This window comes from Hylobates moloch, unplaced genomic scaffold (assembly GCF_009828535.3).
Source record: "Hylobates moloch isolate HMO894 unplaced genomic scaffold, HMol_V3 SCAFFOLD_5, whole genome shotgun sequence".
NCBI classification, from domain to species: domain Eukaryota; kingdom Metazoa; phylum Chordata; class Mammalia; order Primates; family Hylobatidae; genus Hylobates; species Hylobates moloch.
The window spans coordinates 32,844,831-32,860,779 of NW_026652280.1; the positions used below are offsets into that span (position 1 = coordinate 32,844,831).

General features: G+C 47.6%; 1 protein-coding gene across 5 annotated transcripts in view; it reads left to right on the forward strand.

Moving 5' to 3' along the window:
* ST8SIA5 (ST8 alpha-N-acetyl-neuraminide alpha-2,8-sialyltransferase 5) overlaps positions 1-15,949 on the forward strand; it is a 91,610-nt gene that overhangs the window by 52,607 nt on the left and 23,054 nt on the right. For 4 of the 5 annotated variants that reach the window (XM_032152391.2, XM_032152392.2, XM_032152394.3 and 1 more), the window contains 2 exons: positions 878-970; positions 13,281-13,367. In XM_032152391.2, the coding sequence (XP_032008282.1) occupies positions 878-970; positions 13,281-13,367 (180 nt within the window). Of the gene's footprint in view, positions 1-2; positions 157-877; positions 971-13,280; positions 13,368-15,949 lie in introns of those variants that run through there. The other variant, XM_032152395.2, reaches the window with a different exon arrangement.

Consider the following 15,949-nt stretch of genomic DNA (forward strand, 5'->3'; position numbering starts at 1 on the left):
GCTCTGCCACCTTCCAGCTCCGGGGGTCTGGGCACCTTAGTTAATTCCCAGAGCCTGTTCAGGATGCTTGTGTTACTTTCCTCACAGGCTGATTAGAAAGATTAAAAGTGAATGCATCCGTCCACATCAAATGCTTGGCCTGGCGCTTAGCCTATGGTAAGGGCTTAGTAAGTGTTGGCTGAAATTGGCATTGATATTCTGCATGAAGCTGGCAGAGGGACCCTGAGGTGGCTGTGACATACCTGGAGCCAGCTGGTGCTGGAAGGGGCTTGGTCTCTTCTGCAGGTAGACCTAGACTAAGCCCTGGTCCTGCCCTACATGGACAGTGTGACCTGGAGCCCTGTCTAATTAGCCTCAGTATTCTCAGCTGCCAAATGGGGAGACAGGCCCATCAGTCTCAGCTATGTCACAGTGTGGGCATGAGGATCAAGTGGGAAAGGGGCAGGGAATGGAAGGGCAAGTTGGAGGCCTGAGGGCTCACTGTTGGACTCCCAGTGCTGCGCCAGAATGGCTCTGGTCTCTCTGCTTTCTCTATCACAGTACACACAGGATCCCTCCTCCTCCCCTCTCCTTCCCAGCCACAAACTTGGAACCAAACCTGCCTCTGAATTTCCCTGTGTGCTGAAATCGGTTTATGCTTCTGTAAATGCCTACACTCCCAGGGGAGTGGGGCGCTGAGAGTAATTGACCACTCAGTGATCAAGCCAGAGGGCCCCATGGTCTGCCTGAAGCCCGTAATGGGACATCTGCTGGGATGGGGCTGGTTGGCTTTATTTATTTCACTGGGGCAGACACTCTACCCCCGCAACAAGAGCCCCTGCTGGCCCTGGACATCCTGACCTGCTTCTCTGTTTAACCTGTCTCTGTTGGTCCCCAGGTACTTTGAATTTTATGAGGGGCCTTTTGAATATAACTCCACAAGATGCCTGGAGCTGAGGCACGAAATATTGGAAGTGAAGGTGCTGTCCATGTGAGTGTGGCCGTTTGTGGTGGGTGCAGGGAGCATGTGGAGGTGGGGCAAGGGTTGGGGGTGGGTACCGGGGGGCAAGGGTGGAAGGAAACAGGAAACACATGGTAGGTTCCTATAGAGCGAAAAGTAGGTCTCCTTCCCCAGAGCCACTGGCATTTGGAAAGCCCTGGAGGGCTGGAACACAGTGATGATTGTGCCTGTTTTATGACAAAAGGCCAAGTTTGCAAGGTCACCTCTGGTGACTCGGTGTTAAAGTCCCCGCCTCAATTACTGGTCTCTGATTATCATCACTGGCTCCTCTTGTGTAGAAATTGAAGAGGGCACAGGACTGTTTTACCTGAAATTCAGTACATTGCACTGCAGGGTTAAGCGTTGCCCTCTTGCTATCACCTTTGACGGTTTTAATTTTATTAAAAGTTTTGATTTTTAAATTATTTAAATGATACAAAATTTGTGCGGTACAGATGGTTATTCAATGAAGAGCCACCGGGTTCTCCCCAGAGGTGACGATGTGGCTTTGGGTACCCTTGCAGAGTCAATGCATGAATAAGAATCTGTGTATGGAGATTTAAAAAGTTTTTTTTACATAAATGGTAAAAGAGCTATGCTCCCCACTCCCCACTTAACAATACATCACCTATAGCTCTTTTCAACCCACAGGAGGGAAAACACATTAAATGCTGAACGTTTTAGCATGCATGTGCCCACCTGGGTTTCCGCCCTTCACAGAACTGCCACGAATTCAGCAAACCCATTTAGAGGAATTGGTACTATATTAGTCATGACAGAATCTGTATTTATTTGGAAACAGTTACATCTGGATGTGGAAAAAATATAGTTTATTCAGAGGCAGGCAATGTTGGGTGCTCAGATGGACTCGTCTGGGGTCCCTGGCCCTCAGGCAGGGACCGTTGTTCCTTTACCCATCTGACGTGATTCCAGCTAGTGTGCATCAGGGGAAGAGCATGGGTTTTGGGGTGGGCAGAACTGAGATCTAAAGCTGATTCTGGGCCTTAGCATATCTGAATCTTTCCTCAAATGTCTTAACTTCTCTGAGCCTTTCCTTACCTATGAAAATGGGGACACTATTACCTACCCTTTAAGGGTTGCTGTAGACTAGCCGAAATAAGGCATGTGAAAACAGATAGCCCAGGATCACGAGGTCAGGAGATCGAGACCATCCTGGCTAACACGGTGAAACCCCATCTCTACTAAAAAAAAAAAACACAAAAAATTAGCTGGGCGTGGTGGCAGGCGCCTGTAGTCCCAGCTACTCTGGAGGCTGAGGCAGGAGAATGGCGTGAACCCAGGAGGCGGAGCTTGCAGTGAGCCGAGATCACGTCACTGCACTCCAGCCTGGGTGACACAGCGAGACTCCGTCTCAAAAAATAAAATAAATAAAATAAAATAAATAAAAATAAAGCCCAGCAGCCTGCATGCTCAGTAGCGCACATCATAGGTATTCAATAAATGTCAGCACCCATCTCTCTCCTTCCTTCCTTCCTTCCTTTCCTTTTTGGAACTAGTAGCAGCAGCTTTTCTGGGCTGTCATGCACAGACTCCATAGCTCAGCGGTTCCTGGAAAGCTCCAAGGGTGAGACCAGCATCCAGCTGGGATTAGCTGCATGGTTTATGGCCCCTGTACTAACCCATGGTCTCTGTACCCTCTCTAGAGAAGGTGGGATACAGACACCACCTATCAGTTTCACTGAGCCCTGGGCTGAACACATACCACTGTGGTGCCCGCCCTTGTGGAACTCACAGCCACTGAGGGGGACAGACATTAATAACTAGTTACCCTAAGGAGCTGGGGTAGTGACAGGGAACTTGACCCAGGCTGGGGCTGGGGGGGATGTCAGGCAACGCTTCCCTGAGGAAGGGACACTGGAGCTCCAGTCTGAAGTGTGACAGGAGTTAACTAGGCCAGGAGGACTCCAGGTGGAGGGAACAGTTTGTACAAAGGCCCTGTGCCAGGAGGGAGCCGGCTGTGTCCCGGGCTCTGAAGGATGGGGCAGCTCGAATGCGAGCATGAGGGGAAGACACGGAAGCTGCATTGCTAGAGGGTCAGGTAGGGCCAGACCATGTGGGGCTTCATGGTACAGACCCAGGTTTGGGTTTTACCTTTATCCGAGGGCCATGAGAGCCACGGGAACGGTTTTAAGCAGGGCCTGGGGCATGTGAGCTGGTTGGTATTTTAAACATGCCTCCAAGGAGTTTTGATTTAGTGGCAAAAATGGCTGTTGGAGCCAAGTTCAGAAGCTGGTAGCAGAGAGTCTGTCTTCTCAGAATTCAAAGCTTTCAGGCCCTTCCATGTTTTACTGTGCAAATCCAGAGCACTGTGATTGAGAGCACACCTTCAAGATTTCAGAGAATAAATGACTAATTTCTGTTTTGTTTTTTTTTTTTTTTTTCTTTGAGATGGAGTCTCACTTTGTCACCCAGGCTGGAGTGCAGTGGTGCCATCTCGGCTCACTGCAACCTCTGTTGTCCGGGTTCAAGCAATTCTCCTGCCTCAACCTCCCAAGTAGCTGGGATTACAGGTGCTTGCCACTGTGTCAGGCTAATTTTTATATTTTTTAGTAGAGACGGGGGTTTCACCATCTTGGTCAGGCTGGTCTTGAACTCCTGACCTCATGATCCACCCGCCTCGGCCTCCCAAAGTGCTGGGATTATAGGCGTGAGCCACCGTGCCCAGCTGACTAATTTTTTTAAATTATAAAATGTATAGTTTCTTCATGATTCCTTCAAGGTCTGGACAAAAAGATTTAAGAAATCCTATGAATGGGTCATCCTTCTGGGGAACTTCCCTTCCCTCTACGCATGTATTTTCTGTATGTTGGTGTTCAGTTTGCTGTAACAAGGTACACAGGACTTAATTCTTCCACAATTCTGGAGGCCAGGGGTCTGAGATGAAGATACTGCAGAGTTGGCTTCTTCTGAGGCCTCTCTCCTTGGCTTGCCAATGGCCTTCTTCTCGCTGTGTCCCTATATGGTTGCCCCAGGTCTGAGTCTTGCCTGTGCCCTAATCTCTCTTTGTAAGGGCGTCATTCATATTGGATCAGAGCTCACTCTAATGGCCTCATTTTAACTTTATTATCTCTTTAAAGGCCCTATCCCTGCGGTAGCTCATGCCTATAATCCCAGCACTTTGGGAGGCCGAGGCAGGTGGATCACCTGAGGTCAGGAGTTTGAGACCAGCCTGGCCAACATGGTGAAACCCCGTCTCTACTAAAAATACAAAAATTAGCTGGGCATGGTGGCACGCACCTGTAGTCCCAGCTACTCCAGAGGCTGAGGCAGGAGAATTGCTTGAACCCGGGAGGTGGAGGTTGCAGTGAGCCCAGATTGTGCCATTGCACTCCAGCCTAGCTGACACAGCAAGACTCCACCTCAAAAAAAAAAGGCCCTATCTCCAAATACGGTTTCATTGTCCTGGGGGTTAGGACCTCAGCATACGAATTTTGGGGAGACACAGTTCAGTCCACAACAGCCCCTGTCACAGCTTCCATTTAGGGCCAGATTAGAAATTACCCAGGGCCATTGTTTTGAGCTCAAAACACAAACACTGTTCAGTGTGATGGACAACCTCATATGTCCCCATGGTCTGACTGTACTAGCCCATGGTCTCTGCACTCTCTTTAGAGAAGAACATGAGAGACTGTCACTTCCATCGATTCCACTTGCCACCCCTTGTCCCTGTTATGGACTCCCATTGGTGGTGTTTGGGCCTGTCTACATTTGGCTTTGGTTCTCATCTCTGCCTCGGGGCACCCTCTCTGTCCTCAGGGGCTGGGCTCCTGGAGTGAGCAGCCATCCTAGCTGGGGCCCCTGGATGAGCTGGGCTTTGCATGCCCTGCCTCTTTTACAATAGTTACCTTTCTGTGGCCCCAAGCCCTGGGGGTCTGAGAGGGAACGAGAGGCTGGGCTGTTCATGGGGCACGAGTATGTGTGCCTCCTTTCCTGAGTCCCCAAGCTGAGGGTCAGCAGGTCCTCCAGGGCTGAAATCAGAGAGCCACAGAGGCTGGCCTCTGATCCGAGTGGTTCTGACACTATCTGGGGACCTGGGGGCTTCACTGGGCTCCAGCCCAGTGCCGTGAGGAGGACTCATAGAGGGTCCGACCCTGAGTCTTTGGGAAAAGGTTAAAGCCCATCTGTGAATGGAGGGGCTGATGGATGCGCTCTGCCCCTTTGGTCCTGCAGAATGTCAGCTGGTGTTTTGTTTGAGGAGACAGGGAGGTATGTGATTCATCTGGGAACGATTCTGATCCACAGTTGCTGAAATCAGTGGTAAAAATCAGTCAGCCAGAAAATCCTGACATGGAAAATGCCTCCCTCCCTGAGTGTCAGATACATGAAGAACGACTCCATGATGATTTGTTATGAAAACGCATTGTCACTAATTCTTATTAAAATTATTTACACCTGTCATCTAGAGCCCCTTTATTTTAAAATAAGAATCTTCAGTTGCTGCCTGTGCTCACACCCAGATGGGGGTCATGCTGGAGAATTCCCCAGGCCAGCGTCTCCCGTCACCCTTCCCCATTTTTCTGCCACTGGAAGCTCTGTGCTGAGCCCAGTACTAAGACCAAAAAAGAAGCTGGGAGCAAAGGCCAGCTGGGCAAATGCCCACTCTCTGGACTGGGAGTCCCTTTTGTGCCACTGCAGTGTTCACAAGTCTGTGTCCTCTGCCAGGGGGAGGTTCCTGGAGGGCCAGGACCCAGGCTTAGGCATCTCTGAGTCTGGCCCTGCGCCACCTCAGTACTCATGCGTTAAATGAATAAGTGGACAGAGGGAGTGGGTGAGACCCAGGTGCAAACAGGAGGCCATGGAAGAAAAGAGGGAGAAAGGCCAGGCGTGGTGGCTCACGCCTGTAATCCCAGCACTTTGGGAGGCTGAAGCAGGTGGATCTCAAGGTCAGGAGATTGAGACCATCCTGGCTAACACTGTGAAACCCCGTCTCTACTAAATATACAAAAAATTAGCCGGACTTAGTGGCAGGTGGCAGGTGCCTGTATTCCCAGCTACTTGGGAGGCTGAGGCAGGAGAATGGCATGAACCCAGCGGGCAGAGCTTGCAGTGAGCCGAGATCGCACCACTGCACTCCAGCCTGGGCGACAGAGCGAGACTCTGTCTCAAAAAAAAAAAAAAAAAAAAGAGGGAGAAAGAAGAGTAAAGAGAGAATCACTCTCATTTCATTACAATTAGTGCCTAGCTCCCTCCCACATTTCCCCAGTTGAGGGGTATTACTATTTTTAGTCTGTCAATAGATGACCTAAGTAATCGATTTCTTGTTCTACCAAATATCAACAGTATCTCTTGATCCTGCACTGTGTAAGATAAGGATATTAAAATTATTCCTACTCTGCAGTTCCCCCTCCAGCCTATGGCTTCAGTCATCCATGGGTTGACTTTTAAAATGACAAGGCCGATAACATTTGTATTCTATTTGTAACCATACCAAGCCCTTTTTGAGGCTTTTTCTAGAGGTTAACTCTAAAATTTGAAGAATAACAAATAGTGTTTTCCATTACTGGGATGATGTAAGTATTTTTCACTGAAGGCCAGGGAGGCACCAGGACTCCATCAACTTTCTTGTACATGTTTCTTTCTTTTTTCTGGAGCTTCTAGCCATCTTTTTTCCCTTGTTTCCTCTATTATAGCTGTATCTATTTCCCTGCCTCTCCATCAGTCAGGCATTCCCTTTAGGGTTTCTCTTCATCATCTTGCTCCAGCCTGGCTGCCCTCTTGCTAGGTCATGTGGCTGTTGTTTTGGGGCTTCCTTTCTCTGCCTTCTGAGGTTGGATTCACCTTTGCTTAGAACCTATAGCTTCTTTTGTGTTTACTTCTTCCTTTTAGTTCCATCCATTCTCAAGTAAATACCAAGAAGTGACAGGTGGGAGGTAAGGTTTTGAGTTCTTTTGTGTCTAAATGACTGGATTCTTCCCTTTTACTTGATTGTTGGTGTGGCAGGTTGTTGGATTGTTGTTTGGATTGTTGGCGTGGTGGGTTGTTGGTTTGATTGTTGGTGTGGTGGGTTGTTGGGTTGTTGGTTTGATTGTTGGTGTGGTGGGTTGTTGGATCGTTGGTTTAATTGTTGGTGTGGTGAGTTGTGGGATTGTTGTTTTGGTTGTTGTAGTGGGTTGTTGGGTTGTTGTTTTGATTGGTATTGTGGATTGTTGGGTTGTTGTTTTGATTGTTGGGTTGTTGTTTTGATTGTTGGTGTGGTGGGTTGTTGGGTTGTTGATTTGATTGTTGATGTGATGAGTTATTGGATTATTGTTTTGATTGGTGTGGTGGATTGTTAGGTTGATTTGATTGTTGGTGTGTTGGGTTGTTGTTTTGATCATTGGTGTGATGAGTTATTGGATTATTGTTTTGATTGTTGGTGTGGTGGATTGTTGGGTTGATTTATTTTGGTTGATTGTGTTGGTGTGGTGGGTGTTGGTTTTTGTTTGTTTTGGTGTGGTGCTTTGTTGGTTGGTTATGTTGGTTAGTGTGGTGGGTTGTGGGGTTGTTGGTTTGATTGCTGGTCTGGTGGGTTTGTATTTTAGGTGAAAATCATTTTCCCTTAGGATGTTGAAGACCTTCTCTACCACCTTTTAGCATCCAGGGATACATGAGAAGCATGAGAATGGTTGTTTCTTTGGAAGTATCCAGTTTTGTTTTCCTCTGGAATCTTTACAGTTCTGAAATGTGGAACCTTTTCATTTGGAGTTTGTGTCCAGACTCTTCAACTTTCTCTCAAATCTTTTTATATTCCTTCTTCTCCCTTTCTCTCTACTTCTTCTCTTTAATCTAAGAATCCTATACTTCTGGATTGTACCTCTAGCACTCATATCTTTTTATTGTTGTTGAGACAAGGTCTTGCTCTGTCAACCAGGCTGGAGTGCAGTAGTGTGATCATAGCTCACTGCAGCCTTGAACTCCTGGCCTCAAGCAATCCTGCCGCCTCAGCCTCCTGAGTAGCTGGGACTATAGGCGCATGCAACCACACTTGGCTGATGTTTTTCAAACATTTTTTTGTAGAGATAGGATCTTGTTACTTTGCTCAGGCTAGTCATATCTTTTAATGTTATCTTTTTTCTCTCCTCTTTTTGCTTCCACATACTGGGAAAATCCCTTGACTTCATCTTCCAGCTCTTCTGGTGAACCCCTCCTCCACAAGAGTTCTTTCTTTGTACCCTAAGTAGAATATTTTTAAGTTCTGTTTTGTTCCTCCAATAGTTGTCTTTGTGGTCATTTTATCTGATGGATTATCTTGGTCTCACTTCAGGTTGACCAGGTGACCCTTGGCTATCCATCCATATTTAACCTTGAAATAAAAACTGATAGGAGCTCTGTGTCTGAAGTTGTTCACGATGCTCCTGGCCCTTTTGTTGCTAGAACGGCCAGATCTTTTAACTGTAAATGATACCTTTTTTTTTTTTTTTTTTAACAGAGGAACTCATAGTCTGATTCCATCTCTCTTCCCCCTCTGCTGGACATTCAGCAGTTGGCTGCCATGGTTTTTGGTGGGGTAGGGGGAGTGTAGGCTTGATGGTTCTGCTTACAGACTCACAACTGATTCTCATTTTTAGGGCCATGCTCCCTCCCCATCCTCCACCCACCTCTTAGAATTTTCCATGTGCACATTGGCTCTAGGTACTTGGGCTGTGTCATCCTGTCCTTGTGCCACTCCCTTGTACTTCCATACACTTGTTGAAATTTCTCTTCCACTGAGATGCCCTTCCCTGTCAGTCTATTCATCTATGGGCTTGTACCTTTTTTATTTCTCTTCTGGAATGTTAGCGGTGTCTTGGGAGAAAGGAGAAAAGTGCCTGGGGTCAACCCTTCATCTTTAAAGTAAAGATGATCTCTGCATTTGTAAAGCAATTTGTAAAATCTTTTTACACATATTATTCCATTTGAGCTCTCTGACAACCTTTAAGTTTGGAAGGGCAGCAGCCTGCCGTTATATCCATCTTACAGATAAAGCAGCTGAGTCTCAGAGAGATTAAATGACTTGCCTGAGGTTACATTGCAAGATTGGGATGGAGCCAGGATTCAAGGCTGGGTGTCCCAGGCCCTGACCTTGGTCCAGGGTGTGTTGAGGACATTGGAGACAGAGAGAGTAGGGCCCAGATGCTGGTAACAGTAGAGCTTGAAACCCCGCCTAGAGTGTTGCCAGGGCTGTGTTTCCAGAAGGTATTTGAAGCAGTGGCCATATAGGGGGGCTGCTCTAGGGGCCTGTGGATTGCAGAGAGTGGGGTGGGGCAGGGGGCAGTGGGTGAGCCAGGGTGTTGCTGTATGATGGCACCTCTCCCTCATACCCTGTGAGCTCCTGAGAGGGGAGATTTGGGAAAGCTGGAAGGAAGGTTTGCCTTTTGTCAGCCAGGGTGGGAGGAGGAAAGCTGCCAGGCTGGGGCCTTTGCACTCGCTCTTCTCCCTGCCTGGAATACTCTTTTCCCAGATATTTGCACAGCTCATTCCTGTGTCACTTCAGGTCTCTGTGCAAGGTTCTCCTCCTCAGGAAAGCCTTCCCTGATCACTCAATCTGAAACAGTCACTTCCCCGTCCCTTTACCCTGCTTCACTTTCCTTCCCGGCACTTGCCACTTCCTGGCAAGGCATTATATATTTGTTTTCCATTTTCCTCCTGAATTGGTATGTAAGCTCCATGGAAGCAAGGGGTTGTTTTGTTCACTACTGTATTTCTAGTTCCTGCCATATGGAGATACTGAACAAATAGTGAGACTTGATTTGAACTCAGGTGTTTCAATTAATCCACTAACTTATTGGTATACTCAACAAATATTTACCACGCATCTGCTATGTGCCTTAGCACTTGAGTTACAGTGATGAGTGCAGGCTTGATACCCTGCCCCCATGGTATTTACTGTCTAGTGGGGAAGATCAGGAGTCATGATAGGTCATAGGTTTTACAAAAGTGGAAAGTACAGGGGGCTATGAGTGAGCATAGTCAAGGCAGTTCAGTTTAACAATAATAATAACTTACATGTACTGGATGCTTTCTGTGTGTCAGGTGCCATGCCTAGTCTTTTATCACATCATCCTATTTAATTATTTTAACAAATCTGGGAGGGCAAGAGACTATTATTACACCCATTTTATAAGTGAGAAAACTGAGGCTTAGAGAGGTTAAATAACCAGCCTGAGGCCTCATAGTTAGCAGGTATCTGAACTAAGATTTGGGTCTTAGCCCCAAGTCCCACTAGTTCCGAAATCCATGTATTTAGTTACTATCTTCCATGACTTTTCCTGCAATCACCCCTCCCCCACCAGCCATGTATTCCTCCTGTAGGGGAGGCTTGCCTTGTTTGAGGACAACTGTTACCACCTCCAATTAAACATAGGATATGCCTCTGCAAAATGAACCCTTTTTTAAAAAGGGTTTTTTTTTTTTTTTCTTTTGAGATGGAGTCTTTCTCTGTCGCCCAGGCTGGAGTGCAATGGCACAATCTGAGCTCACTGCAACCTCCGCCTCCTGGGTTCAAGCGATTCTCCTGCCTCAGCCTCCCAACTAGCTGGGATTACAGGTGCACACTGCCATGCCCAGCTAATTTTTGTATTTTTAGTGGAGACGGGATTTCACCATGTTGGCCAGGCTGGTCTCAAACTCCTGACCTCAGGTCATCTGCCCGCCTCGGCCTCCCAAAGTGCTGGGATTAGAGGCGTGAGCCACTGCGCCCGGCCTAAAAAGGGTTTTTAAAGTGGGTATTTGCTTTTTTTTTTTTTTTTTTTAAATAATGGATCCCTGTAGGAACCTGAAGAAAGCTTCAGATTCTCCCCAAAGATATGCACATGGGTGGATAGACATGGATTTTGCCTATAACAAAATCAGGGGGTACAGGCACTTCCTTTAGCCCTTCGGTGGACCCCAGGGTAAGAGCCACAGTGATAGTAGTTTCTTGGTAACACTCAGCTCCTGAAGGCTGGTCACTTTCCCATTGATGATCAAACCAGGACAGCTTCCTTTCAAGGGCTCCTCTCTGCACCAGCACCCAAGACTAACGAGCTTCTTAGTGGTCCACAGCCAGGTGACCCCAAACAGCTACAGAATGCCTGGCCCTAAAGTGGGGACTGTGCATGATCAAGAGAGAGAAATCATGGTGCTGCCTTTAAGGAGTGTACGATCTGTCTGCATTTTGCAGTTTTACTGTAGAATTACAATCTTTCGGACTACTCAGTGGAAAAAGGATCCCATGATGCAATACTTTTCTTGGAAATTCACAATATATGAGAACATATTAAGGGATCTGAGAAGTCTTGCAGTAAAGAAAAGCACTTAACTTTATTTAGCTTAGCTTTCCCCAACTATATTTGACCATAGGATCCCTCTTAAAAAAAAAAAGCATAATTCTTTGCCGAAGATCTAGAGTTCATCAAGAAGGGCTCGCCCAATTGTATAACGTGTCTTGTGCTCCCTTCCTTAAGAAGGAGGGGGTGCTGGCCTGGCTTGAGGAGCCTCCTGGATCTTTCTGGATCTCACGACTCTCACCAGGCCAGGGCCTCGCTGGAACCTTCAATGGCTGGGATCCTAGAGAATTCTGGACATTTCTGTAGAATAGGAGAATCACCCGCAAAACCAAGCATAAGTGAAAGCAGGAAGGAATTGGGTAGGATGCAAGGAACAATTTCTTAACTGAAATGTGGAAAGAGTAACTAAAGATAGGGATAGGTAACAGAGATGCTAAAGTGGGTCTGTGGCAGAGAGAGCTTGGGAATGTGGACTTGGCTCTGAGGTTAGGCACTGCTGAAAGAGGAGAGAAACCGATAAGAAGGGTGAGCAACTATTTGAGGTTAATGTGCATGAGGATCTCATATTGGTCAGTTAGTGTTTGTGGGAATTTGTATTTTTGATTTGGCTCAGTCATTCACTTAATAAATATTTGTCAAGTATCTATATTTTGCTAAACACTGTTCTAGAAGCTGGGGATACAGCACTGAAACGATTATATGTATGCATAATTATAAATAAGTCGATGTAAATGTGTAAATTAAAAATGAGTTCTTTTTGCAGGTTTCAGTCAAAGGGAGAATGCTGTGTGGTTTAGACGTTCCCTTTCCTGAGAGTGCTTTAGAATGTCATGATGCAGAGATGTTTAAATGCCAACTAGCATAAAGGCTGGCCGAGGGTTTTTCAGGGAGAAGGGACAGTCTCAGGTTTCTCATCTCATCCTTTCTGTCATTTGGAAACTGTGATCCACCCTTGAGAAGGGAGAAAGAGAAGGGCATGCCCTGCTCATGAGCCCTACTGTGTGCTGAACTGTGTGGGTGTTTGATGGGTGTTCCACTGGGGTCTGACTCTCTTTATAGACAGATGTTCCCAAGAGAACTATTCAGGCCCTTGGGGGTGGGCACATGAGGAAGAAGGTTTCAAAGTGTTTCTGGGATTTGTTTTAATCAGGTATGGTAGGACATGCAGACATGAAAATGACCATCATGAAGTAAGACGTTATACTCACAGATCCCTAGAAACAGGAGGCATGCCCTGCAGGGCAGCCCCAGGGCCAGTCAGGAGGCAGCAGTGAGGGGAAAGCGTGGGTGAGACTATTGAGGTTTTCGCGGGAAGGAATGGACAAGGCAGGGTCAGCAGGGTAGCCAGGTTTAGGATTGGCTAGTTTGAATAATTCTGGCAGGCTCTGAGGCATAGGGACTGCCTCTGTATGTCCGATACCTGGCCCTGGGATGATTAGGGTGGGGGGTGGGGAGGGGATGGTGGCCTGTCAATGAGGAGGTGGTTGAGGGTGTGGGCTCTGATTGGTTGGTTTGCACATGAAAGGCAGACTTGCAGGACAGTTGTTTGCTAACTAGGAATTAGCAAGGCACCAGGTGCCAGAGCATCAGGAATACAGAAAATAAGAAAATACCAGGTGGGCACAGTGGCTCACACCTGTAATCCCAGCACTTTGGGAGACCGAAGCGGAAGGATCCCTTGAGGTCAGGAGTTCGAAACCAGCCTGGCCAACATGGTGAAACCCCATCGCTATCAAAAAGTACAAAAATTAGCTAGGTGTGGTGGCACACCTATAGTCCCAGCTACTTGGTAGGCTGAGGCACGAGAATCACTTGAACGCCAGAGGGCGGAGGTTGCAGTGAGCTGAGATCACACCATTGCACTCCAGCCTGGATGACGGTGTGAGGCCCTGTCTTAAAAAAAAAACAGAAAGAAAAGAAAACATGGTCAATGCCAAAGGCCAGCCCCAGGACTGGACTCGGCCTATGGGAGATCAGGAGGGAGCATTTCTGGGAATGATTGCACTCTGTCCCGCCTGCCCTGCTCACGTACTCTTCTGTCCTCTACTCCCAAGGGTGAAGCAGTCAGAGCTGTTCGACAGGTGGAAGAGCCTCCAGATGTGCAAATGGGCGATGAACATCTCTGAGGCCAACCAGTTCAAGTATCTATGATTCGTCTGTCCTCCCTTCTCCTTGTATGATTCTCCTCACTGCCACCTCTTCTGGTCTCCATTGTCCTGCAAGGCCCAGCTCTCAGCGGGCATCTTCCCCAGAGCAGGCCCTGACTGGGCTTAGGAATCCGGGCAGTGGGGGGGATCTGATTCAACATGCAGGCTGAGGTGGACACCTTGCCCAGGTGCTGTCCTCCACCTTCTCTCCCTTAGTCCTTGCAGCAGCCTTGTGAGGTTGATGGTGCCATCTCCAGTACACAGCTGAGGTTCACTGAGGCTATTAGCAGGGAAGCATGTGCCGGCAGTCTCCGGCAGGCCTGTGTGAAGGCGCATTACGCATCCTCTATGACCTCCCCCGTCCTGGGGCAGCCGCTCTGACCCAGTGGCTTCTCTCCTTCTCAGAGCATATGAGTTCTTCCAGCCTCCATGAGACATTTGAGCCCTGCTGCGGATTATTTTATAAATGCTCTCTAACCAAAATGAGCAGATTATAAACTCCCAGAGAGGTAAGAGCTGGATCTTAAGGTTGTCCTGTGGGAACTCAGCAAATAACAGATGTCCAAAAATTCTTTTTGATGGATGGTGAACTTTAGGGTCTTCTCCATCTCTAAAATTCTGTGAGCTTATGGGATTATTTTAGTGCAGGTAGATCTTATTTTATGGAGTTGATGTGATCTGGCAATTTGTGTCTATGCTGGATTTCAGCACTCAGATCCAAGTTTAAATGTACTGAGGAGCTCTAAGCATGAAGGAATCCTGCACAAGATTGTGAAAATCAAAGATGACTAAGCTTTTTCTTTATAAATCATTTGTTCCAATTTGCTGCAGCTCCAGACCAAGTCTAGAGGTAGAGCAGTAGTTTTAAGAGGCACATTTTCAGAAATGTGAATGTTTAAAATGATAACACTTGAAGATCAGGTGCCAGAGGCCTCTGGGAGACTACAGAAACCCAGCAAAGGCCTGACAGTAGTTTGCAGAGACTCACCTATCACAAAAAACAGAACATGAGCTTGAGCAAAGTGCTGGGAGAGAATAGAACCATAATCTGTGCTGCCAATTGGCCCCTTAGAAATGTTACTGTGCACACGGCACAGAGGTGCCCCTGGGGGCGAGTGAGACCTGGCACACTGAGAGTATGGCTGATAAAGAACTCAGCCTGAACCAGGTCAGTGAGAGGCAAAAGCCTGTTGTCTAGACTTAGGGCAGAATAGAAGTCTCAGCAGTGGACCAGGCATGGTGGCTCATGCTTATAATCCCAGCACTTTGGGAGGCCAAGGCGGGTGAATCACCTGAGGTCAGGAGTTCAAGATCAGCCTGGCCAACATGGTGAAACCCTGTCTCTACTAAAAACGCAAAGAAATTAGCCAGGTGTGGTGGTGTACGCCTGTAATCCTAGCTACTTGGGAGGCTGAGGCAGGAGAATTGCTTGAACTCAGGAGGCAGAGGTTGCAGTGAGCAGAGTTCATGCCAATGCACTCCAGCCTGGGTGGACAGAGCGAGACTCCATCTCAAAAAAAAAAAAAAAAAAGTCTCAGCAGCAGGACTCACATATCTCAGGAAACATGAAGCAACAGGGAAATGATGTGGCAAGAGAAAAACAGGGATGAGTGTGGGAGCCTTTGGCAGGGACAAGACAGTACAGTGCAGGGGTGGAGCTCCGGGTGTGAGGGGTGTGGAGCAGTTTCAGGTGTGAGAAAAGGCAGTGACATCAGGCCTTGCCATGCTCTAAGTGAGAAAACCTTCCAGGCTGGTCATTGCCTCCCTTTGCTCTCATTTCAAGCTCATGGAACAATGATGAGATGCTTCATTCAGGCTGGCAGGAACCTGGTGCCATGAGGGAGTGGCAGGTGGGTGCTAGAAGGCAGGCATGAGCATTCGAATTACAGGAAAGGAATTCTGTAACAGGCCTTCTCCCACCCTGCTGCCTACAAATAGGCACGCTGACATTCTGGTTTGTATATCAGTCGCTTATGAGCTTGGTTAGTGTGAGTCAGTATCCCTCAATAGGAGTGCTCTCCAGTGGGCTGACAAGACTGAGCTTCTGAACCAGCAAAGCTAAAAGGCCCAGATGCTGGTTTGTAATGCCAATCCATGGCCCTGCCTTGCCAGGCCTCTGGCCTCCTCTCTGGGAAGCCTCAGTTACATTCTGAAACCCAGCTCTCCACAGGAAATTCTGCTCTCTGTGACTGGGAGCCAGCTAGGCTTCCCAGTGAAGTACCTGCAAGAGGTGAAATTTAAAAAAAAATTATAGGCCGGGCATGGTGGCTCATGCCTGTAATCCCAGTACTTTGGGAGTCTGAGAGGCTGAAGCAGGTGGATCACCTGAGGTTAGGAGTTTGAGACCAGCCTGGCCAACATGGAGAAACCCCGACTCTACTAAAAAAAAAAAAAAAAAAAATTAGCCAGGCATAGTGGTGTGTGCCTGTAATCCCAGCTACTTGGGAGGCTGTGGCAGGAGAAACGCTTGAACCCAGTAGGCGAAGATTGCAGTGAGCCGAGATCGCACCATTGAACTCCAACCTGGGTGACAGAGTGAGACCCTGTCTCAAAAAAAAAAAAAAATCATCAAACAT